This window comes from Micromys minutus (genome assembly GCF_963924665.1).
Source record: "Micromys minutus genome assembly, chromosome: 25".
Lineage (NCBI taxonomy): Eukaryota > Metazoa > Chordata > Mammalia > Rodentia > Muridae > Micromys > Micromys minutus.
The window spans coordinates 40001797-40026039 of NC_137960.1; the positions used below are offsets into that span (position 1 = coordinate 40001797).

General features: G+C 45.3%; 1 protein-coding gene across 1 annotated transcript in view; it reads left to right on the plus strand.

Moving 5' to 3' along the window:
- The window catches only part of CDC40 (cell division cycle 40), a 49679-nt gene that overhangs the window by 8004 nt on the left and 17432 nt on the right, over positions 1–24243 (plus strand). Inside the window, exons 2-5 of the mRNA XM_080937654.1 lie at positions 9275–9361; positions 15924–16053; positions 22495–22578; positions 23848–23987. Of these exons, the coding sequence (XP_080793780.1) occupies positions 9275–9361; positions 15924–16053; positions 22495–22578; positions 23848–23987 (441 nt within the window). The remainder of the gene's footprint in view (positions 1–9274; positions 9362–15923; positions 16054–22494; positions 22579–23847; positions 23988–24243) is intronic.

The following is a 24243-nucleotide window of genomic DNA, read 5'->3' on the forward strand; positions in this document are numbered from 1 at the left end:
TGCAGGAGGCTGTGGTGTGGACAGTGACAGTGCAGGAGGCTGTGGTGTGACAGTGACAGTGACAGTGCAGGAGGCTGTGGTGTGACAGTGACAGTGCGGGAGGCTGTGGTGTGACAGTGCAGGAGGCTGTGGTGTGACAGTGACAGTGCAGCAGGCTGTAGTGTGACAGTGACAGTGCAGGAGGCTGTGGTGTGACTGTGACAGTGCAGGAGGCTGTGGTGTGGACAGTGACAGTGACAGTGCAGGAGGCTGTGGTGTGACAGTGACAGTGACAGTGCAGGAGGCTGTAGTGTGGACAGTGACAGTGCAGGAGGCTGTGGTGTGACAGTGACAGTGCAAGAGGCTGTGGTGTGACAGTGCAGGAGGCTGTGGTGTGACAGTGACAGTGCAGGAGGCTGTGGTGTGACAGTGACAGTGCAGGAGGCTGTGGTGTGACAGTGACAGTGCAGGAGGCTGTGGTGTGACAGTGACAGTGCAGGAGGCTGTGGTGTGGACAGTGACAGTGCAGGAGGCTGTGGTGTGACAGTGACAGTGCAGGAGGCTGTGGTGTGGACAGTGACAGTGCAGGAGGCTGTGGTGTGACAGTGACAGTGCAGGAGGCTGTGGTGTGGACAGTGACAGTGCAGGAGGCTGTGGTGTGACAGTGACAGTGCAGGAGGCTGTGGTGTTACAGTGACAGTGCAGGAGGCTGTGGTGTGACAGTGACAGTGCAGGAGGCTGTGGTGTGACAGTGACAGTGACAGTGCAGGAGGCTGTAGTGTGACAGTGACAGTGCAGGAGGCTGTGGTGTGACAGTGACAGTGCAGGAGGCTGTGGTGTGACAGTGACAGTGACAGTGCAGGAGGCTGTGGTGTGACAGTGACAGTGACAGTGCAGGAGGCTGTGGTGTGACAATGACAGTGCAGGAGGCTGTGGTGTGACAGTGCAGGAGGCTGTGGTGTGACAGTGACAGTGCAGGAGGCTGTTTTGTGACAGTGACAGTGCAGGAGGCTGTGGTGTGACAGTGACAGTGCAGGAGGCTGTGGTGTGACAGTGACAGTGCAGGAGGCTGTGGTGTGACAGTGACAGTGCAGGAGGCTGTGGTGTGACAGTGACAGTGCAGGAGGCTGTGGTGTGGACAATGACAGTGCAGGAGGCTGTGGTGTGACAGTGACAGTGCAGGAGGCTGTGGTGTGACAGTGACAGTGCAGGAGGCTGTGGTGTGACAGTGACAGTGACAGTGCAGGAGGCTGTAGTGTGACAGTGACAGTGCAGGAGGCTGTGGTGTGACAGTGACAGTGCAGGAGGCTGTAGTGTGACAGTGACAGTGCAGGAGGCTGTGGTGTGACAGTGACAGTGCAGGAGGCTGTGGTGTGACAGTGACAGTGACAGTGCAGGAGGCTGTAGTGTGACAGTGACAGTGCAGGAGGCTGTGGTGTGACAGTGACAGTGCAGGAGGCTGTGGTGTGACAGTGACAGTGACAGTGCAGGAGGCTGTGGTGTGACAGTGACAGTGATAGTGCAGGAGGCTGTGGTGTGACAGTGACAGTGCAGGAGTCTGTGGTGTGACAGTGCAGGAGGCTGTGGTGTGACAGTGACAGTGCAGGAGGCTGTTTTGTGACAGTGACAGTGCAGGAGGCTGTGGTGTGACAGTGACAGTGCAGGAGGCTGTGGTGTGACAGTGACAGTGCAGGAGGCTGTGGTGTGACAGTGACAGTGCAGGAGGCTGTGGTGTGACAGTGACAGTGCAGGAGGCTGTGGTGTGGACAGTGACAGTGCAGGAGGCTGTGGTGTGACAGTGACAGTGCAGGAGGCCGTGGTGTGACAGTGACAGTGCAGGAGGCTGTGGTGTGACAGTGACAGTGACAGTGCAGGAGGCTGTAGTGTGACAGTGACAGTGCAGGAGGCAGTGGTGTGACAGTGACAGTGACAGTGCAGGAGGCTGTGGTGTGACAGTGACAGTGCAGGAGGCTGTGGTGTGGACAGTGACAGTGCAGGAGGCTGTGGTGTGACAGTGACAGTGCAGGAGGCTGTGGTGTGACAGTGCAGGAGGCTGTGGTGTGACAGTGACAGTGCAGGAGGCTGTAGTGTGACAGTGACAGTGCAGGAGGCTGTGGTGTGACAGTGACAGTGCAGGAGGCTGTGGTGTGGACAGTGACAGTGACAGTGCAGGAGGCTGTGGTGTGACAGTGACAGTGACAGTGCAGGAGGCTGTAGTGTGGATAGTGACAGTGCAGGAGGCTGTGGTGTGACAGTGACAGTGCAGGAGGCTGTGGTGTGACAGTGCAGGAGGCTGTGGTGTGACAATGACAGTGCAGGAGGCTGTGGTGTGACAGTGCAGGAGGCTGTGGTGTGACAGTGACAGTGCAGGAGGCTGTGGTGTGACAGTGACAGTGCAGGAGGCTGTGGTGTGACAGTGACAGTGCAGGAGGCTGTGGTGTGGACAGTGACAGTGCAGGAGGCTGTGGTGTGACAGTGACAGTGCAGGAGGCTGTGGTGTGACAGTGACAGTGCAGGAGGCTGTGGTGTGACAGTGACAGTGCAGGAGGCTGTGGTGTGACAGTGACAGTGACAGTGCAGGAGGCTGTAGTGTGACAGTGACAGTGCAGGAGGCTGTGGTGTGACAGTGACAGTGCAGGAGGCTGTGGTGTGACAGTGACAGTGACAGTGCAGGAGGCTGTGGTGTGACAGTGACAGTGACAGTGCAGGAGGCTGTGGTGTGACAGTGACAGTGCAGGAGGCTGTGGTGTGACAGTGACAGTGACAGTGCAGGAGGCTGTGGTGTGACAGTGACAGTGCAGGAGGCTGTGGTGTGACAGTGACAGTGCAGGAGGCTGTGGTGTGACAGTGACAGTGCAGGAGGCTGTGGTGTGGACAGTGACAGTGCAGGAGGCTGTGGTGTGACAGTGACAGTGCAGGAGGCTGTGGTGTGACAGTGACAGTGCAGGAGGCTGTGGTGTGACAGTGACAGTGCAGGAGGCTGTGGTGTGACAGTGACAGTGCAGGAGGCTGTGGTGTGACAGTGACAGTGCAGGAGGCTGTGGTGTGGACAGTGACAGTGACAGTGCAGGAGGCTGTGGTGTGACAGTGACAGTGACAGTGCAGGAGGCTGTGGTGTGGACAGTGACAGTGACAGTGCAGGAGGCTGTGGTGTGGACAGTGACAGTGACAGTGCAGGAGGCTGTGGTGTGACAGTGACAGTGCAGGAGGCTGTGGTGTGACAGTGACAGTGACAGTGCAGGAGGCTGTGGTTTGACAGTGACAGTGCAGGAGGCTGTGGTGTGACAGTGACAGTGCAGGAGGCTGTGGTGTGACAGTGACAGTGCAGGAGGCTGTGGTGTGACAGTGACAGTGCAGGAGGCTGTGGTGTGGACAATGACAGTGACAGTGCCGGAGGCTGTGGTGTGGACAGTGACAGTGCAGGAGGCTGTGGTGTGACATGACAGCGCAGGAGGCTGTGGTGTGACAGTGACAGTGCAGGAGGCTGTGGTGTGACAGTGACAGTGCAGGAGGCTGTGGTGTGACAGTGACAGTGACAGTGCAGGAGGCTGTGGTGTGGACAGTGACAGTGACAGTGCAGGAGGCTGTAGTGTGACAGGGACAGTGCAGGAGGCAGAGGAAGCATCACAGTACTTGCTGTTTGTTTCTGTAAAAAGCATCCATTAGTGGAATATGGCAGAAGTGAGACGGATGATCCTCAGATCCTCCCCACTCACTAAATCCACTGTCTCATCAGAGAACAGACGTACAAAATAATAACAACACGAACAACAGCAGTAACAGTGATGAGATAAAATAATATAAAAACTAGCCGGAATAAGTCAAAACAAATGGGAAAAAGGAAAAAGCACAGGAAACGTACAAACCCAGAGACACACCTTCACACACAGAAATCCCATAAAAATAAGATGAGAAACCATATATATAAAGAAAGCATTATGAAACAAGGAACCTTCAAAATGCCATTGTGTTCATTTTGAGTTGGCCATCTCCTGTGGGACATGGAGCCTGCCCTTAAGAGTGGTTTGTATACCTAGTGAGATTCCACTGGAGAGAACTGTTTTATGTATGCGTGGTTATCAGTTGGAAATAGCTCCTTAGTCAGAGAAGGGTGCCTATGTCCGTGTCTCCCCCTCACTCATCTGGCCTGGACTTTGCAGGCCCTGTGCACACTGCCACAGTCTCTGTGAGTTCATATGTACTTCCGTCCTGTTGTGTCTAGAAGGCCTTATTTCCTTGACGTCTTCCATCCTCACTGGCTCTTACTAGCTCTGCCTTTTTACCTACACTCCCTCAGGATGCCGTAAGCCCCGAGGGGAGGGATTTGATGAACACATCCCATGTAGCATTGAGTGTTCCAAAGTCTCTCACTCTCTGCGGCTGTGGGTCTGTCTCTATTTGTTCCCATCTACTCCTTTGGAAGCTTCTCTGGTGATGGCTGAGCAAGACACTGGGGTGTGGGTGCAGCAGAGCATCGTTATCTTCCTTTAGCAGAGCAATAACACTAGGCTTTCTTCCATAGCCATGGCCGATCAGTCTCAGGCTCTTGGCCATCCAGCAGTGTCAGGCATGGGCTCCATCTCAGAGCGGGCCTTAATCCCAAGCAGCGAGTGTGGATGGTCACCCCGCATTGTTTGTACCACTGCTGCACAGTTGAGTCAGGCAGCTCACCACTGTGAATGGAAGGCCTAGTAGCTAGATAGGCATGTACCTTTCCCCCCTGGTAGCACACACCGCACCTATCAGTACCGTGAACATTAGTCAGTACTGGTGAAAGCTAGTTGGCACCAGCTACCAGCGACTTCTCCCTGTCCAGTGAGTTATGTAGAAACGTTTTATCTTTAGCAATAGGGTCTCATTCATCTGTTTGTGGAGAGCAACCATTAGCCTGAGCTGTTTGGAGGTTTTCACGAGGCCCCTTTCACCAACAACTTGATTAGATGTAATTCATCCCTGGCACTGGAGTTGCATTTGGTGGCTGGAGATGTCTAGATGTTTTTTATATGTTTTACCTGTGAACTATGTCCAGGAGTGGTGCAGCTGGATCTTGAGGTGGATAGAGCCTCAGCTTCCCAAGGGACCACCACACCAATCTCCATGGTGTCTGCACTACCACCAGCAACCGATAAGTATTCACGCCCTTGTCAGCAGGAGCTGTTTGTTGCATTGATCTTGGCCATTATGGCTGGTGTACTGTGAAATCTCAAAGTAGTTTTGATTTGCATTTCCCTGATGACTAAGGATATTGAACATTTCTTTAAGTATGTCTTACCCACTTATGTTTTCTCTTGTGAGGAGTCTCTGTTTAGCTCTGTGTTCAGTCTTTAACTGGGTTATTTGTGTTTGATTGATGCCCTCTCAGGTATGTGGTGGTGAGATCTTTTCCCACTCATAGGCTGCTCTGTCCTACGGATGGTGCCGCAGCCACGGAAGCTTTTCAGTTTTATCAAGTCCCACCCATCACTTGTTAGTGTCTGTGCTGCTGGTTCTGTTTCCCGCTTTCTCTCTGTCACATTTAGTGTTATCTGGTCTCACACTGAAGTCTTTGGTCCACCTGGAGTTGAGTCTTGTGCAGGATGGTATGTGTGGACTTATTTTGTTCCTGTCCAGCAGCCATCCGGTTGAAGATGCGCCTCTCCTCTCCTGCCCAAGTGTATTTCTGGCTTCTTTATAAAAAAGCAGGTGTCTGGACAGGTGTCTCGGTGTTCAGTTTGGTTACATCGATCAGCATGTATCTGTGCTCCTGCAGTGCTGTAGTTCTGTAGTATGATTCAGAATCCAGGGTGGTGACACCTCCAACTCTTCTTTTATTATTCAGAGTTGTTTTTAGATATCCTGGGTATTTTGTGTTTCCACACGAAGCTGAAAGTGGTTCTTTCAGTTTCTGTGAAGAATTGTGTTGGAATTTTGACAGGGGTTGCCTTGACGCTTGTGCTTCCGTATCAGTGCTCCCACCCCATGAGTGTCAGAGTCTCTCCAGTCCCTGAGTCTTCCTCAGTGTCTTAAAGTTTTATTATGACTTTCACTGGCTAGGTTGGAGTTACCGCAGGGTTTTTACTAAGGCTTTTGTGAAAGGTATTGTGTCTGATTTTTTTCTCAGCCTGTGTCATTTGAATTTAGGAGACCTGACTGACTTTTGTGTGTTAATTTTGCATCCTGCTACTTTGCTGAAAGCGTTCATCAGCTACAGAAGCTTCCTGGTGGCAGTTTTTAAGAGTCATATATGTATACAATTACATTATCTGCAACTAAAGGCACGCGGGCTTCTTCCCTTCCTGTTTGTGTCCCGTGATCTGCCTCACTGTCTGACTGTTCCAGCTCAGCCCTCAGTTGAACAGGCAGGGAGGGTGCACAGCCTGTCTTACTCCTGATGCTAGTAGACTTGCTTCGAGTTTCTCTCCATCTAGGTTGATGTTGGCTGTGGGCTGGCTGCAAATTGTCTTTATTACGTTGACGTATGTCCCTCGCCTCCCTAATCTCTCCAGGACTTCTATCTTGAAGGGGTGTTGGATTTTGTCAAAGGCCTTTCCTGCCCTGAAAGAGATGATGTGGCTTTTGTCTTTCAGTCTGCTTGTGTGGTGGATTACACCCATTGAGTTATATGTGCTGAACCTTCGTGCATCTCTGGGATGAAGTCTACTCAATCATAGTAGATGAACTTCCTGATACGTTCTTTTATTTGGTTTGCAAGTACTATATTGAAATTTTTTGTATCTGTGTTCATAAGGGAAAGTAGTGTGTTTATCCCTTTCTTTGTTGGTCTTTTTGTGGCTTAGGTATCAGGATAATTGTAGCCTCCTAAGAAGAGTATGTTTAGTGTTTTGGTTGCTACATGTCATGAGGAGTTTCTTTTCTGGTCCGGTCTATTTGGTGTTCTGTATGCATTGAATGCCTTAAAAGATAACTCATCTTTTAGGTTGAGGAAATTTTCTTCTCTGGTTTTGTTGAAAAGATTGCCTGTGCCTTTGACTCCGGTTTCTTTTCCTTCCTCTATTCCTGTTCTTCATGAGTTAGTCTTTCAGTGTCCAGATTTCCTGGATGTTCTGTGCCTGGATTTTTTTTTTTTTTTTTTTTGTTTTGTTTTGTTTTAATTTAACATTTTCTCTGCCTGAGGTGTCCATTTCTTTTATCTTGTCTTCAGAATCTGAGATTCTTTCTTCTCCTGTCTTCTGTTGGTAAGGCTTACCTCTGAGGTTTTGGGTTGGCTTCCTAAATTTTCCATTTCTAGTTTTACCTCAATTCAGATTTTCCTCAGGGATTCTATTTTTACTTTCATGTCTTCAACTGTTCTCTTCATTTCATCCACGGTTTGTATTTTCATACATCTTATTAGTGGACTTAACTTCCTCTGCGGACCTCAAACATATTCATGATGGTGGTTTTGAAGTTCTTGTCTTCAGCTATGTTGCATTTCTTAGGCCTGTGTCGCGCGGTTCCAGTGCAGACATATTTTCTGGCTGGTTTTGGTTGTGTTTTACTCTGATGCCTACTCATCTGAGTTTGGAATGATTGTGATCCTAGGTGTTGATGTTGGCATATAATGATCAGCACATTAAGTGCAAGGGAAGAAGAGCATGTAGCTTAGAAGTCAGACCTATTGGCATTACATCTGACTCCTCCCTGCAGGCTGAGTGGGTGCTCCATTCCTTGTTTTCTGGATTTTAGGAGAGAGTGGTGGCTGTGGAATGCCTGGTAGAGAGTGTTTCTGAGTCCCTCTCTAGTGGCCACTGTGGGTCCTGGGTAGAAGGCGTCTCTAGATATTGGGGTCTAACAAGAAGGAATGAGGATGGGTTAGCAGTGCAGGCTGAGAGGGAGCACAGCAGGAGGAAAGCTGAGAGGGAGCACTGCAGGAGGGGAGCTGAGAGGGAGCACTGCAGGAGGGGAGCTGAGAGAGCACTGCAGGAGGAAAGCTGAGAGGGAGCACTGCAGGAGGAAAGCTGAGAGGGAGCACTGCAGGAGGAGAGCTGAGAGGGAGCACTGCAGGAGGGGAGCTGAGAGGGAGCACTGCAGGAGGGGAGATGAGGGAGCATTGCAGGAGGGGAGCTGAGAGGGAGCACTGCAGGAGGGGAGCTGAGGGAGCACTGCAGGAGGGGAGCTGAGAGGGAGCACTGCAGGAGGGGAGATGAGAGGGAACACTGCAGGAAGAGAGCTGAGGGAGCATTGCAGGAGGAGAGCTGAGAGAGCACTACAGGAGGAGAGCTGAGGGAGCACTGCAGGAGGAGAGCTGAGGGAGCACTGCAGGAGGGGAGCTGAGAGAGCACTGCAGGAGGGGAGCTGAGGGAGCACTGCAAGAGGGGGGCTGAGGGAGCACCACAGGAGGGGAGCTGAGAGGGAGCACCGCCGGAGGGGAGCTGAGAGAGCACAGCAGGAGAACTGAGAGGGAGCACTGCAGGAGGGGAGCTGAAAGGGAGCACAGCAGGAGAACTGAGAGGGAGCACCGAAGGAGGGGAGCTGCGAGGGAGCACCGCAGGAGGGGAGCTGCGAGGGAGCACCACAGGAGGAGAGCTGAGAGGGAGCACTGCAGGAGAACTGAGAGGGAGCACTGCAGGAGGGGAGCTGAGAGGGAGCACCACAGGAGGAGAGCTGAGAGGGAGCACTGCAGGAGAACTGAGAGGGAGCACCACAGAAGGGGAGCTGAGAGGGAGCACTGCAGGAGAACTGAGAGGGAGCCCCAAAGGAGGGGAGCTGAGAGGGAGCACCACAGGAGGAGAGCTGAGAGGGAGCACTGCAGGAGAACTGAGAGGGAGCACCACAGAAGGGGAGCTGAGAGGGAGCACTGCAGGAGAACTGAGAGGGAGCCCCAAAGGAGGGGAGCTGAGAGGGAGCACTGCAAGAGGGGAGCTGAGAGGGAGCACTGCAGGAAGAAAACTGGGTCTCCCAGGAAATTCAGCAGATCCCCACAGAGTAGAGATGGAGCAAGAGGAAGGTCCGCAGCAGGTGGTGTGCTATGGGGCTGGGATGAGACTGGAGACACAGCAGTGGAAGACAGGAAGGGGTGTGAACATAGCCTGCCTAACCCCCAGCTGCAGAGGATAGTGAGCTCCTAGAGTGCTCTGGGTATTGGTGTCTGGCACAGTGTTGGCATGAAGAGCTCACTTGAATATTTGGGCAGTGTTAACTTATTTAGTTAATAGTGTGTTGAAAAAGGAAGTTATGTATTTTATGTCTGAAACTTTATATTACATGTATGTTCCTTTACCTTTTGACTGTTGTGATACTAAAGTAATAGCTGTGAAATCACCGATCTTCCTCCTAAAATACAGCACATTTGTAACGCTCATTTGCTTTCTTTTAGGAAGATCTGGAGACTGGAGTTCACCTTGACCCTGCTGTCAAAGAAGTTCAGTATAATCCTACCTACGAGACCATGTTTGCTCCTGAGGTAAGACGGCGTACCATGAGTTCTCCCTTATGTCGGGTATTTAAATTACACAGGTAGATCAGTGGATGTTTGTGAGGGCTCCTCACTACTTGACTATATCTGGAATGAACTGAGAAATGGAGATCCCACCTGGGATCCAGATATTGAATCAGGAAGACGCAGGTTTTGATCTGGATCTTGAGGTGGGAATAATACAAACTTTTGATCTGGATCGAACACCTCTTTAATCTAGGCCGTGCAGGAGGCCTGCGTCGGACACGGGAAGAGGAAGGGTTGTTCGTTCATTGCCCGCTTGCGCTCACTTTGCCAGCACATTCTTTGGCGCTTACTTCTTTCTAAGACCACCCAAAACACCCACCCTCGTGGGACTGAGCAACTATGAGATTCTCAGACTGTCCGTTCACAGCTGGACGTTGTTGGGTTAATTGGTCTGTAGCTTGTAAGTCATTCTAGTAAATTCCATATATATGTGTGTGTGTGTTCCATAAATAGAGGGGGGCGGAGCTCCAGATCTTCCTTAAAGAAAGCCAAATGAGCGTTACAGATGTGCTGTATCTTAGGAGCTGCATCAGCACCTTAAACACCTCAACCCTCACTTCACAGCCACTACGTCAGTGTCGCAGCACTAATAATTAAGAGTCAGAGAGTAAAGGAACATATATATAATATACAATTTTACACATAAAAATGTATGTGAATATATATAGCAAGAGAGACACAAATTCACTCCATAAGTTTTGTGACTCTAGAGAACCCTGGCAGGGTTAAGTTTTTAAAATATTTTCTCATGAAACTATACTACCATAAATTTTAGGAAATGTATCTATCCAGTCTCTAAAACCTAAGTAGTTTTAATGAGAATTTTTTTTAAAAACTCCACTGACTGCATATCTGTCTGTATGCAAATGGCTGGTTGTACTGCAGTATTTGGAAAAAAAGGAATCGAGAAATACAATTCTTCACTGTGAATTTGATATCCTTCTCAGCATTGATACGGGAATATTATAATTAACAACAAAGAAAAATGGTAATAACATTCATACATAGCGTATCCTGAAGCAGTGTCACCAGGACCTCTGCCAGGTTCAGTTCAAGCTCCTAAATTTTGAGGATCCACTGTTAGAAACGACAAATAATCCCTCTCTTCAACTTAGTGTTTGACAGAGGGTTTGCTGCATGTTGTTTTAAACAGATAGAGACTAGACTGTCTCCTCTGGCCTCTGAACTATAGTTCACATTCACAGGTTTAAGGAGACTCTGCTTCTGGTTGGAGAAAATAAATATTTCCCTATAAAATTCAAATGTGAAGTGGACAGTGGACAGTGACATTTGGGGTGTGTCTGTGTATTAGCAGTTGTAAGACCTTGGTTTCTTTGGTTTCTCGTAGTTAAAGGTAACGCCTGCCTTACTGAGACATGTGAATACATTAGTCAGTGCACAGTGTGACTGGGAATCACTGGCACAGAGTAGGCATTTGACAAATGGATGTCTGTGTTTATCTTTGGCATTCATGGTATAGGCTTTAATGGGATGGTTGACGGTCAGAAGGAGGAGTGCTAGAGTGCTCCCGCCCGAGACTGTTGATGTGAACAGGATCTTGGTGGTGGTGATTTTTTGAGGTCGTATTTTTCTGTATATCTCTGGCTGTCCTGGAACTCTTTATATTCCAGTCTGGCCTTGAACTCAGAGATCCAAATGTCTGCCTCCCAAATGCTGGGCTGAAAGGAGCCCAGCCCAGCTCGACAACCTCTCATAATAAGCAGATCTCTGCGACTTAGTGTGAGCATCTTCACATATTTAAAATGTTTCTCCCACTCTCCATAAATCACTTCACACTCAGAACGTCAGGCTGCTTCTCTGAGAAGCCTTTGTCCTTCAGAAAGCTCTGCAGCCCTCCTGAGCTCTTCCCTCCTCTCTCTGAAACTGACCCTTTGAGCAGTGGCGCCCACAGGCCCCTGCTGCACTTGCTGCTTACTGTTCTTTCTGCCTGTCACCTATTTGGTGGCTAGTTTTGATTGTCAAATTGACTGCGTCTGGAATTGACCAAAATCCAAGCAGCCAATTAGAACTGTCAGGGATTTTTTTTTCTTGAATAAGTTATTTGAGGTGGTAAAATCCACCTTTAATCTGGTCCACACCTTCTAATGGCAGCCTGTATAAAGGACGTAAAGAAAGAAGCATGCTCTCTGCCTGCTTGCCCTTGGTCTTGTGACACATCCATTCCTTCACCAGCACTGGAGCCTACTTCTTTGGGATCCTGGTGTGTACTGAAGACCAGTTGAGATATCTAGTCTCATGGAATAAACACCTGTAGGATTCTTGGGCCTCCCATTGGTAGACAACCATTGTTGAACTAGTGTGACCACAGCCTAATAAATATATAAAATAAATAATACTATATCTTAGAATATGTATTCTAGATAGATTCACTTTATATTTTGTTCCTCTGGAGAACCATTTTCTGTCCCACATGTTCGTGAGATCATACAGTAGCTGTCTTTCTGTCCCACATGTTCGTGAGATCATACAGTAGCTGTCTTTCTGTCCCACATGTTAGTGAGATCATACAGTAGCTGTCTTTCTGTCCCAGGGTCATCCCATTTAACATAGTATCCTCTAGGTTAATCTGTGCTGTCACAAATGCCATTTCTGTAAAGGCTGCATTGTTTTCTACTCTCTCTCTCTCTCTCTCTCTCTATATATATATATATATATATATTTCTTCTTGTTTTGTTTGAGGGGTGGTTAAATGGGAGTTTCACTGCATAACCCTCGCTGGCCGAGAACTCACCTCTTAGGTCAGAGCGGCCCCAAGCTTGTCATTTTTCTGCCTCTGCCTTCTGACTGCCTGGCTTACTCACTTTTCTTCTGCACGTCTGAGTCAATAGACTCTTAAGGCGTTGTACGTAATCTGCCGTGAGCATGGGAGTACATGTCGTTCATTTCCTTTGAGTACATAGCCTGAAACAGCCTTGCTAGATCACATGACAGTTCTAGGCTTCGACTCTGAGGAGCGTCCGTGTTGTGCCTTATAGGGTCCGGTGCTAATGCACACCCCCTTCCACACTGGGCAGGGGTTACTTTACCAACACTCACTGGGTTTCGTCTTCGATAAACGGAAGTGAAGTGCTTCTTCACTGAGATTTTCATTAGGTTTCTCTGATTACTGATGATTTTTTTCATCTACCTATTAGTTATGTCTTGTTTTTAAAAATGGCTTTAATGGTCCTTTGTCTGTTTTCATTACTTATTTGTATTTTTGGGGTTTTTTTGGTTTTTGGTTTTTGGTTTTTGGTTTTTTTGTTGTTGTTGTTTTGTTTTTTTTTTGTTTTGTTTTGTTTTGTTTTTTTTGCTACTGATCTATTTGGAATCTCTCTATATTTGAGATAGTAACCCTTTATCAGTAAGTAGTTGGCAAATTTTAAATGTTATATAGGGAGATTACAATTGGATCTAACTATAGTTTACTCCACAATAATTTTAACTGAAAACTTAATTCTCATAGTTAATTAACTTGATATGTGAATATATTTTATATATTCATATATAGATGATTGCTGTGCCTTCATTAGTATATTGGTATAAATTGCAATAATTCACTTGAATATGTTAATTCTTAAACCCAGCATATAGGTTTGCTTTTCATCTGAATGACTGAAATTTCTGATAGAAATAGCATGAGGGAGGGGTTTGGGGTTTTTTTGAGGTTTTGTGGGTGTTTTGCCTGCATGTATGTTAGTGCACCCACTTATGTGTCTGGTACCAGTGGAGGTCAAACAAGGCATTGGGTTCCTTAGAACTGGGGTTACAGAGTGCTGTGAGCCACCACGAGGGTGCTGGGAATTGAACTCAGGTCCTCTGAAAGAGTACACAGTGTCTGAGTCATCTCTCCAGCCCGTAATATATATACTCATGATTTCAGCTGATAAATATATATATATATATATATATATATATATATATATATATATATATACTCATGATTTCAACTTATCCCGTGGTTGTTTGGAGCCATGAACCTGGACAGAACTTGTGGTCGCAGGATTATATGGCAGAGACACTTCCTCATCTCATTGGGCCATGGCAGGGAGGGGACCCGAGCGGGATGCCCGGGCCAAAATGCCCTCTAGAATCTCCCTGGGCCCAGGAACGTTCTGTATCTTGGTTTCCAGAGCCCCCAAGAGAGCACTGCCAGCTGGGGACTACGTTCCCCACACAGGAGTCTTTGCTCACACCCAAACCCTGACACAGCTACTAAAACTTGAAAAGAACATTTGAAATTACTTTCTATACTTTTATATACTTATTAAAATGGCTACTCCAGAATTAAGAGTTGAATCTTCACAGAGACCAGGATATCTGGGAAGCTTTTTACAGTAATGCATAGAACCGTAATGCATAGAACCGTAATGCATAGAACCGTAATGCATAGAACCGGGCCGTGCACTAACAGTGCTCTCTGTTGTGTGCGTGCACGCACACACCTTTAATGTCGGCTTCAACTGTTGTCCTAAAGTGGATGGATGGAGCCTCCGCCACTGCAGCTCCACTGTCACTAGATTCTGTTGTTGCCCCGCAGATAGCTATAAGATAATTAGATTTTAAGACTGCTGCAGGCAGAGCACCGTATGTAAAGTACTTCAGCTTTGGTGAATATGTTTCTGTATAGAAATGGATGTTCTTGGTTCTGAGGATGGTCTGTAGTGGGGGAGTGAGTGAAGTGTCCAGCCTCCAGAGCTGTCCACTTCTTATGAGGTAGACGTTGCTTTTCTAAGGACTTAGCCCCCGGAAGCCCTGGGTCGTCTCGCACACGTGCTAGGAGGACGCCAAGGGCAGTGGGGAGTCTGTTGTAGATTCCCTCTCGGCTCCCACTGCACAAGCACCAGGCGCTGGTGGTGCATGGGTGCGTAGGACATGCATCTTAGAAGCTTTCAACCACTTTTATATCTAACTTTATGGCTGTCTGTTCCTTGTAATAACATTCATGAATAAACACGTCGCCTACGTTGTTTTTTCCCCCTGTTCCACCCATCAGCAGACGTGGGCTACAAAGTCGCACTGTGTCCTTTATAATTTGGAATAAGTAGCCGTTAAAAAGTTTGTAGAAAAATTGGGTGTTTTAAGCAGAAATGCAAGTTATCAGTCTACAGCAATCGTTCAGTGGTTTATTTTTCTCTAATGTAGAAATATATTAGGTAACTTTGTAATGTTCTGTGCCCGATGGGATGCAGTGAATCTAGAGAAGACATGGTGCTAGTTAGGAACAGGAATTTACATTTGTGGCTTTGGAAATGTACCGTAGAAAGATGGTCCTAGAGTAATAATCTGAGTTGTTCTAATATCAACATATTTTATCAGGAACAGTGGGTGTTCCCACGTTCAAATACTGTCATGTGCCAGCTGTAATGGTGTGCGCTTGTAGTTCCAACACTCAGGACAGAAGACAGGAGGACTGCTAACTTCCGGCCAGAGTGGACTCCATAGCAAGTTCGCAGCCCTCCTGGGCTGTATTATTAATAAAGAAAGAGAAAAATATTAAGTTCCTTCTTGGCTGAATGTGAACACTCATTTTACTCTTCATAAAAACAAATGAGAAGTTAAGAATTCAAGACAGAAAGGTTGCCAGGAGTCCAGAGGCAGCTTGGGCTAAAGACTGAAGCCCTGTCTCAGAGAGTGGTTTTTCCAGGTCTTTTGTCAGAGCTCTATTTAATAGGGCTGGCATGGCACATTGTGGGTCTTCTTAACTGAGTATCTTACAAGATAGGCTTTATATTGCACATTTACAGGGTGGTTTAAGGTAGGAAGATGGGGTTTGTTGTAGCTTCGGTTTTTATAAGTGATAAAACTTGGCCCTAGGGCAGGTAAAATGCCTCCTGGTGGGCGGGCCTTTTCATGCCTGGCAGGGGAGATCTCTGTCTGACTTTACACCGTGCTGGTGCTATAAACCAGTAGGTAATAGTCCCACCTTTCAGTTTGTGAATGTGGATTTTCAGAGTGGACAAGTGTTACTTACATTTATGATCTCTCTTCTTGGAGTCTGCTTCAAACACTTATTTTTTAGTTTGTTTCCTGCCCTGTACCTCCACTAGGGTTCTGGTTGGTTTTTGATTAATGTCTGTATTTTCTGTTTGCCATTCACTGTGGTGAAAGGATTCAGTGTCTGCCTTTGAGGAACTCATAAATAGTAGATGAAAATGTGGCTTTTAAAACAAAAAGCATATTTCAATGATGTCATTGACAAAAGATCACCCCAAGTCCCCAAGTCATGAGTTAGAAAAATCTATAGTAACTCTCAGTTATCCAGAGCAATGCTTTCAAATAAGACTTCCTGCAGTAGGAACATGTACCTCTTGACATACATGTCCATGGATGGACTTTACATGGGCTGCTGTCTTGTCTTCTGTCCCGGGGCTGACAAACAGTGCTCGTCAGCCATTGCCTGATTACACTGAACCATGTGCAGCTGGTGTGATCCCTAGTAGGTCAGTCAGCCCTGGTGGATTAGAGTTGGAAACACACTGTAATTTCAGTAACTTTCTTTTCCTTCCTTATAACATTGCAGTTTGGACCAGAAAATCCCTTTCGAACACAGCAAATGGCTGCCCCTAGAAATATGCTTTCTGGGTATGCAGAGCCAGCACACATCAACGACTTCATGTTTGAACAGCAGAGGAGAACATTTGCCACCTATGGTAAGATGATGACAAAAACCCTCGCAGCTCTTAAGTTGGGCTTGATTAGTCGACTGAGTAATGTGTGCCTTCACCAATTCTGTCTTCTGGCTTTTACATTTCTTCATCTAGCTTTTATCAAAGAGCCTGTGTACCTGCTTATGCTCACCTACAAATACTGACTGAGACGTGATCTCAAATAGTAAGCTTTTATTTTAAATCCTCTGTGATGTTCTCAGTACTGAAGATAATCTACAGTCCTAAAACCAGAACGTTCCTTGTTACTGTGCTTGGTAATGAACATTTCTTATTAGAACTCCATCGCGTGCAGATTATTAAGTTGTTAATGAAAATATAATATGAAAAAATTACATTCATATCTTATATACTTACTTGTTCTGTTTCTCAAATCTCATTTCTTAAATATTTTCTCTTAATTACTAAGGATATTAGCCAGTACAATAGTAACGAATTCGTCGTATAAAATAGCTATATTCTCTCAGTGGTGACATTTCCTTAAGTTAACCAGAATGAAAAGTGGCTCTGGAAAGGACTTGTCCTACATTGTTAGGTTATGTATTACCATGGCAGATAGACAGTCACAGTGACATCTGCAGACCAGCAGGGAATGGAGCTCAGCTGACAGATACGATACCTGGGTTCAGTCTCCAGGGTAGCATTACTTGGGTGGTGTGGTAATGTATGTCTGTAATCAAGTATTCCAAAATTACAGGCCTGAGAACTGCAGTTCAGGGCCATCCTCGGTACATAGTGAGTTTAGGCCAACCTGGGCTACGTGAGCTACTGTCTCAACAGCAAAACAACCAAAAGGACTGCATACTACAAAATAACCCTAAAAGGTTTCATTGACACCTCTAGTACAATGAAATGGTTACAAATTCACTTTGTTCCAATTGCTTCTATACGGAGTCCATTGTAAGCCTACAGTGATGTGTGACACATCTCTAAGCCAAAGAGACCCTGACTCAAAAACAATAAAAATAAAAATAAGATAAAGGAAAAAGTTTGAGGTGGGGGGGGGGGCGCTGAGTTTTGTCTCTCCCAGTTGGCAGCAGTGGGCTAGGGCGAAAGATTGGGACACAGCTCGGGTAAGAGCACTGACTGCTCTTCCAGAGGGCCTGAGTTCAATTCTCAGCACCCACATGGTGGTTCACAACCATCTGTAATTCTAGTTCCAGGGGATCCAAAGCCCTCTTCCTGCTTCTGTGGCACTAGGCCCTCACATGGTGCATAGACATGCATGCAGGCAAAAACATCCACACACTAAAAAAATTAAAACAAAAACCTAACTCATTTATATATTCTAGGCTATGCCAAGACAAAGTTAAAGATTTTGTTTTCATAGATTTTTAGAAGGAAGCCATATGTAATAATGTAGATAGCTTAAATTTCCTTAAAATAAAGCAAGATTTAAATATAATAATAATTATTATTATTATAAATTGTATTGACATTTGCTTTTCAAATTACTTTATTGCAAGAACAGCATTTACAGCCATTAAGTTTGCTTTAGTTTGGGAATAGACTTATTTGAAAATAAAGAGCCATTGTAGTGTTTATGTGCCTTTAATCTCTGCTCTTGGGAGGGAGGCAAGAGGATCTCTGTGATTCAAGGACAGCCTGGTCTACGCCTTGAGTTCCAGGGCAGCCAGAGCTATAGGGACCCTGTCTCATGGGGTGAAGGGGTAAGACATAAAAGATAAGTGTGCAGCGAGAGTGTGTTAGCCTGGGAACGGAGAGAGCTGCCTGACTCTGGGTGGTGACTCCCAGTGTGCCACTTAATTTCTCACTCATATACAAAAATCAAAAGTAAATCTAGGGCCTTCCTCACATCCTGCACCACTGTTACCTTGTGAGACAAGGCTAAGAAGATAGCACATAATTCAGCTTTACCTGAGTGTCATAACCTAGCTCTGAGGAGCAAACATCAATCCTACCGTCTCAGTGAACTCTGTGGGGCAACCTGTAGAGTTCTGATTATCAGTGAAACTAGTCTAAACCAGCCATTCACTCTAGAAACCCCTTACTTAACTTACAGTATATTGTTGAGCTCCTGCTGTTGGTATTTCTTCCGTTGGTCTGGTCCCTGGTGTGTGTGCAAACTGTGCCTTCCTGCCTTATTTTATTGCTGATCTCAGGAGGACGTTCTCTCTAAGGGCTCTTCCCACTGCCCCCCTTCACCCAGACTTCTCTGCATCAGTCTTCAGAATGGGAAAGGAGAGTTTTAAGTAAATGCCTTTAGTCTCATCATAATCGTTATTAACATGCATTTAACTTCAAAATTAGGAGCAATTAACATTTTTAAAAATTGAGATCTGTTAGGAAAATTTCTGTAAGAAATCCTTGAACTATTAGATTTTAAATTGGTTCTAGTTTTCAATATTAAAATTTCAGTTTGTGTGTTATACAGCAACTTGCCTTTTAAAATATAGCAAGGGGATATTCCTATGCATAAAACCTTATACTTTATTATTGTTGTTTTCTTAAATAAATTCCCAAAGTAGATTTAAAACTATGTTTTTAATGTGGTACATTTTCTAAGGAATTTGTAATTTCTAAAGCTTTCTAAAAGAATTTGTCCAGCTGACTTCACTCCATTCATGCATGGAAGGCCATGTGCGAATGCTATGCTTTTACCCAGGACCCATGGAATTGCTTCCTCCTTCGTTATGTTATAATCAGGTAGTGAGTCTCCATCTCAGTTTGATTTCTCTAGACTACTAATGAGATTGAAGACTTTTCTGTATATTTGCAAATGCTTCTTTGCAGATTGTCTATAGTTTCTCTTGATTCACCTATAATAACATTAATTTTTTTCTAATAGTGATGGTATAATAATAGTAAAATTAATGTTATGGGCATTTCAAGTATGACTACCAAAAGGAAAAAAGTTAATAATAACTCCATTGAAAGGCAAAATGCAAAATAAGCTTCAGAAAGATACATGAGCGCACTTAAAACAACGAAGATGTGCTAATTTTTTGAGATACGGATAACAGAAAGCTGGTTGAACTGAGATCCTGTGTTAGGTCTCGATTTGGCTTATCCCGTCATCTGTGGTAGGATGTGTCTCTGTGCTCTACTCTCCCTTGTTGTGAAAGGAGGGCGTCTGGGATGGTGGAAGCGTTGATGGAATACTTTCCTTTGGGGCCGAGACTGGTGGGATGAGCAGGGGACTGGTGCTCACACAGAGCAAGGATGACCAGGAATCCCCTGTCCCCGCAACAGCATGCAGGGCCATTCCTGTGAACGTTCATCTTATTCTCATTAACTTGGGGTAGATTTTTGTGCTTGAAATGGAAGGTTTTAAACTCAGACTGTAGGTCTGAAGTCTGCATAAGCCTACTTAGAAAAATTCAGGTACAGGACTGGAGAGATGGCTCAGTTAAAGGGGAAGACTCCCAACCACAAAATTCATGTCTAGCATACTTGTGTATCAAACATTACCAAATGCAAGATGTTCTGCATGTAACTGTGATCTTCAGTGGTCCAAGGGAAAGAACATCTACCCAAGTGCACTCACATTAGTTTTCCCAAGTCCACTACCCAGTAAAATGCCTGGTAAAGTCAGCCCAGTGTGTTCATAGAAGAGAGCCGGGTCAGCAGTCGGTGTGGCTCACAGTCCTTTTCTATATCAAAGACTACGAAAAGCGTCTTCTACTGTAATTCAAGTAAGTTAATATACAAGCACTGTAGTTCTTACATATCCTCTTGGATCTGGAAGCATCTTTTCCATTCTGAGTTTTCAATGGAGTTTACTCTTTTCCTGTTGGTAGTCATTCTTGAAATGGTTGTAACACTAATTTTACCATTATACCCTTAACAACCGAAAGTAACTCACGGTATTTGAGCCTGCAGTTTCAGAGAGTCTACAGAAAAGCAACTTTTCTGACATCGAGTGCCAAGAGGGCCATGCAGGAGGAACAACAAATGGCTTTAGAACCCATGGGTTGCAGACCACTGGTTACCACAGCCACATGGGGGGTGGGGTGGGGCTCAGTGTGGCGTGACCCAGAGGACCATGTGTCCTGAGGACGTCATGCTGTTGTGGAGCTCTGCTCTGCTTGCTGCCCTCACATCCCTCTGAATCTAAGAGTTGTCTGAACACTAAGGGGCGTCCAGCCCCTCACTGGACGGTGTCTGTGGCATTCACAGTACTAATGCTTGATCTCCTTCAGACATCGCTGCTGGAGCAGGTGAATGATTCTGTCACCATCCTAGGAAAGAATTAGACATGTGGATTCAGCGGTGACCACCACCCTTAGAAACATTTGTAAATATAAAGCTGTCAGTGAAGCTAGGTTGAGATGTTTTTACTACTGGCTCAGATGTAAAAGGCCTTAGGGAACAATCTGAAGTTCAGAAAGGCACACCTTATTAGCTAAGCCAGGACGTCTGTGGTCGGGGAACAAGAGCACTGGCTAACAGGGCAGTCTGACTGCTGGTAATTGATTTCTTATATACATTTTTGCCCTCAGCTTTCTAGTACGATTTATTAAGACTTGCTGATGAGTAGATGTGCATCCTGAGGATTCAAGGTGGATACCACTGCTTTTTATATAGAAGTTTAGACTTGTGATTCTTTTACGATTCTTACAAGATTACTTTTAAAGATAAATAGTAAAATAGTTACTTCTTTGCAAATTGCTGCCTGCTAGTAAGAGAAGCTGGGTTAGAAAACTACCTCCCTTGCTTATACTTTGTTAATCTACAAGTTGCTTAGTTATATATGTTCATGGGTTTTTGAGAATAATTTGTTTTTATTTTACCTGTAGTATGTAATGTTATTTCTTGTATAGATATTGGAAAACATGTTTTTTCACAGTCATTTACTAGAATAAAATTAACATGTAATCATACTGTGATTGAATATTGCTTGAAAGATCTTGCTGGATTATATAAGCTATGAAAGAAAGAATAAAATATGGTATAGCGTGGCATGGCATGCTGTGGTGTGGTCTGGCTGGAATATTGTCTCTCCCGTCCACGAGTGTATCTGTAAAGTTTGTGCAAGAGAGGTTGGAACATTGTTCCTTCCATCCACCAATTGTGTGTATGTTTTGTATGTTTGAGTGTATGGAATACTTAAAGCTTGCTTGTTGGAGCTTTCTCTAACTTTTATTTATGAATATGTATATGTCTGTCTATAGGTTTGTATACATGTATTATGTGTGTATGTGTGTATGTGTGTCTGTATGCATATATATTTGTGTGTATGAAGTCACTGGACTCTGCCTTTTGTTTCACCCACTCAGAGAGAAAGTGAGAGTGTACATGTGAGTTTTCTCTCTTCTCTTTCTTGCCAGCCCCAAGGAGGTAAAAGAGTTCATAGTTTTTCCACTGGCCACAGAGAGTGCCAGCCCCAGTAAATTAAGTTTTGTTCCCTCAGGGAAAAGTTTGCTGAGCAGCTTCTGATTTTAGCAGCAGCCCCTGTAGGTATCTGGTCAGTGGCCCTAAGCACTGACCCCCAACAGCTGCCTGCCTCGGTTCACCCACCACACCGATGCCAAAGCCAGAGTCATGGGCAATCAAGAGCTGACCTCTGGCTAAGAGAGCATATTTTAAAGGTGGGGAAAAGAGAAAACTATATGCAAATGAGCTAATATCCAGATGGTTGGCTCTATTCTGGTATTGCAAGGGTGATTTGAGCTCCTGCATTCTTGGCCTGTTTTAAAGGTGTACCTCATACCATATCTTTTAATGTTTCCCCAAAGAAGTTCATTTCGATCTTCAACTGTCAAAAATAAAAATAACCGTTAAGTCTGTCCTCCAGCACGTGCCCTTTAAGAAGTGTGATGGCCGTCCTCATGATAGCTGGCAGGGGGCTGGAGGCCAGGAACTGATGGTCTGGCTCGCTTTTATGAATCAGCTGCTGTATCCACTTGAGAAATCTGAGTGTGCATATTGCCTTTTCCACGGTTCCCTTTGATGGATGAAGACCACAGATCCGTGCAGCCGTGTCCCGTGTGACTCAGAGGGACTGTCTTCATGTGGCAGCCTTACTTCTCTCACTACAGAAGCACATATAATAGCTGTATCTTATATATAATTTCTTACTCAATTTCTTTTTCAGTTTAATAATTAACATCCTTTAACAAGAAGGACAAGAAATAGCTTCTAGCTTTCTGAACACATGACGCACCTATATCTTTAAGCTCTGGCATAATTTGAAGCTGAACGTTGAATTCGCAGCTAGAAAGGCTCTGAGTGCTGCAGTGGTGATTTGTGAGGTTCATCCTAAGAAATACTTTTTCTCAAGTCTTTCCTGGACCAGTCTGGTGTGTGGGCTCATTGTAAATGAAAGTGGGACCCAGAAAGGAAGGCCTAATCCTTAAGGACACTTTGTTGTTATCTGGAGAGGAAAATATGAAATGGGTGTTGTGGGCAGCAACAGAACCAGCTGTAAAAGGGGGTTGGTCACTTGTGCCTTTTTGCTTTCAGGCTATGCACTGGACCCTTCGTTAGATAATCACCAAGTGTCTGCTAAATATATTGGTTCTGTGGAAGAAGCTGAGAAGAATCAAGGTAATGTAGGCAATTGCAGTGTCTGCAGGCATCGGTGAGTAGGGAACCAGCATCTTCTTTAGCTCCTGGGTGTCTGTAAGTTGAGCGATGGCGTGAGCTGGGCTCGAGCAGGAGATCCGGTCGGGCAGGTGGGGTGCTTACCAGCGGTGATTGTGAGTACTTGGCACCACACACAACCTCTACAGACCATTGTCTTACAGTTAGTACATAGGTAAATTTGGCAGTTGGGCTTTCTTAAGAGAGAAATTCTGTCCTAGGTGTCTGTTAAAATAATTTTGACAAATTGCTGTAACAGCAGATGTTCAGTGTCTTAAAGCATAGTTATGTTCATATGCACTTGGTATTTAGGATGAGACAAGCCATTGTAGCCTACACACCACCTTTGTTCAGAACTCATCAGAATATTTATTTATAAAATGCTGCTCAAATAAAATGTGATAGCGTACAAGGATGACCTTTATTACGAAGCCATCTTAAAAGTGTGTGAAGCAGTATTGAAATGGAATTTTAATTGCTTTGTTGTAACATAAACACTGCTTTAAGTGTATATAAATGGGCTTTTTTTTCTTTCCATTACACTCCTTTTTTTTTTTTTTTTCATTCTTAGCTTGTGATTGGCTTCTTTGAATTTAGTGGCTGCAAACAGTTTGCAGCCTTCGCCTACTGATGAAGTCAAAATCAAAACCATCAGCCCTTTTCAGTTCTTTTTAAAGCTGATGACACTGGAGGCCAAGTTTAGACTGACATCATATGGAAGTAATATCGGGTCCTATGAAGCCCTGTTTAATTTGTATTGTATACACAAGAAGTAGAAATAAATTAGTAAGAATTAGCTATAGTTCAATCCCATTTTAAATGATAACTTGTTTTCAGAGTTACTGATACACACCTATCATCCCAGCCAAGGCCGTGCTAGGCTACATGAGACCATGTCTCTGAAAGCAAAGCCAAACATCCACCATTGAAAAGGTGCCTGGACTGAGCAGCTCCCCCATATGTCCCCCAGCTTCTGTCATGAGTCTTTAAGAGGCCTAGACTAGCAAACTGGTGACACCTTACTTCCTGGGTCTCCTGCCAAGCAGCAGCTGCTCTCCCCCTTCTTAAGCTAATAATAATAACTTTAGTAAGTTTCAGCGTGCGTGGGTCTGTGTGGCAGCGTCAGACACTTGGATTTGATTGCTTAGATCTGTAACCATGGGAAACCCTGTGTGCTGATATTTCTAGAGAATCAGTGTGTGCTCACTCTGTTCGTGTTTGTTGTTAATGCAGGTTTAACTGTTTTCGAAACTGGTCAGAAGAAAACAGAAAAGAGGAAAAAGTTCAAAGAAAATGATGCATCTAATATTGATGGTTTCTTGGGACCATGGGCAAAATATGTGGATGAAAAAGATGTAGCCAAGCCTTCAGAAGTAAGCGTTGATGTTTTCCTTGTCAGTTCCAATGCTGTGTGTCTCTACCAGCCATGTCTGCGCTGATAATGTGAAATTTCCCTTGAGAACCCATGACTCATCAGGGTTTCTCAGCCTTACTGACTGAGAAAATATAACAAAATTTCTTTGCTTTTTTTCCCCAGTATTTATATTTGCCTTTTTCCCTGTCGTATTGTCTCCTATGCCCTTTTGACTTATGTAGAATATGGGACTATTTTTGGTATAATTACCGTCA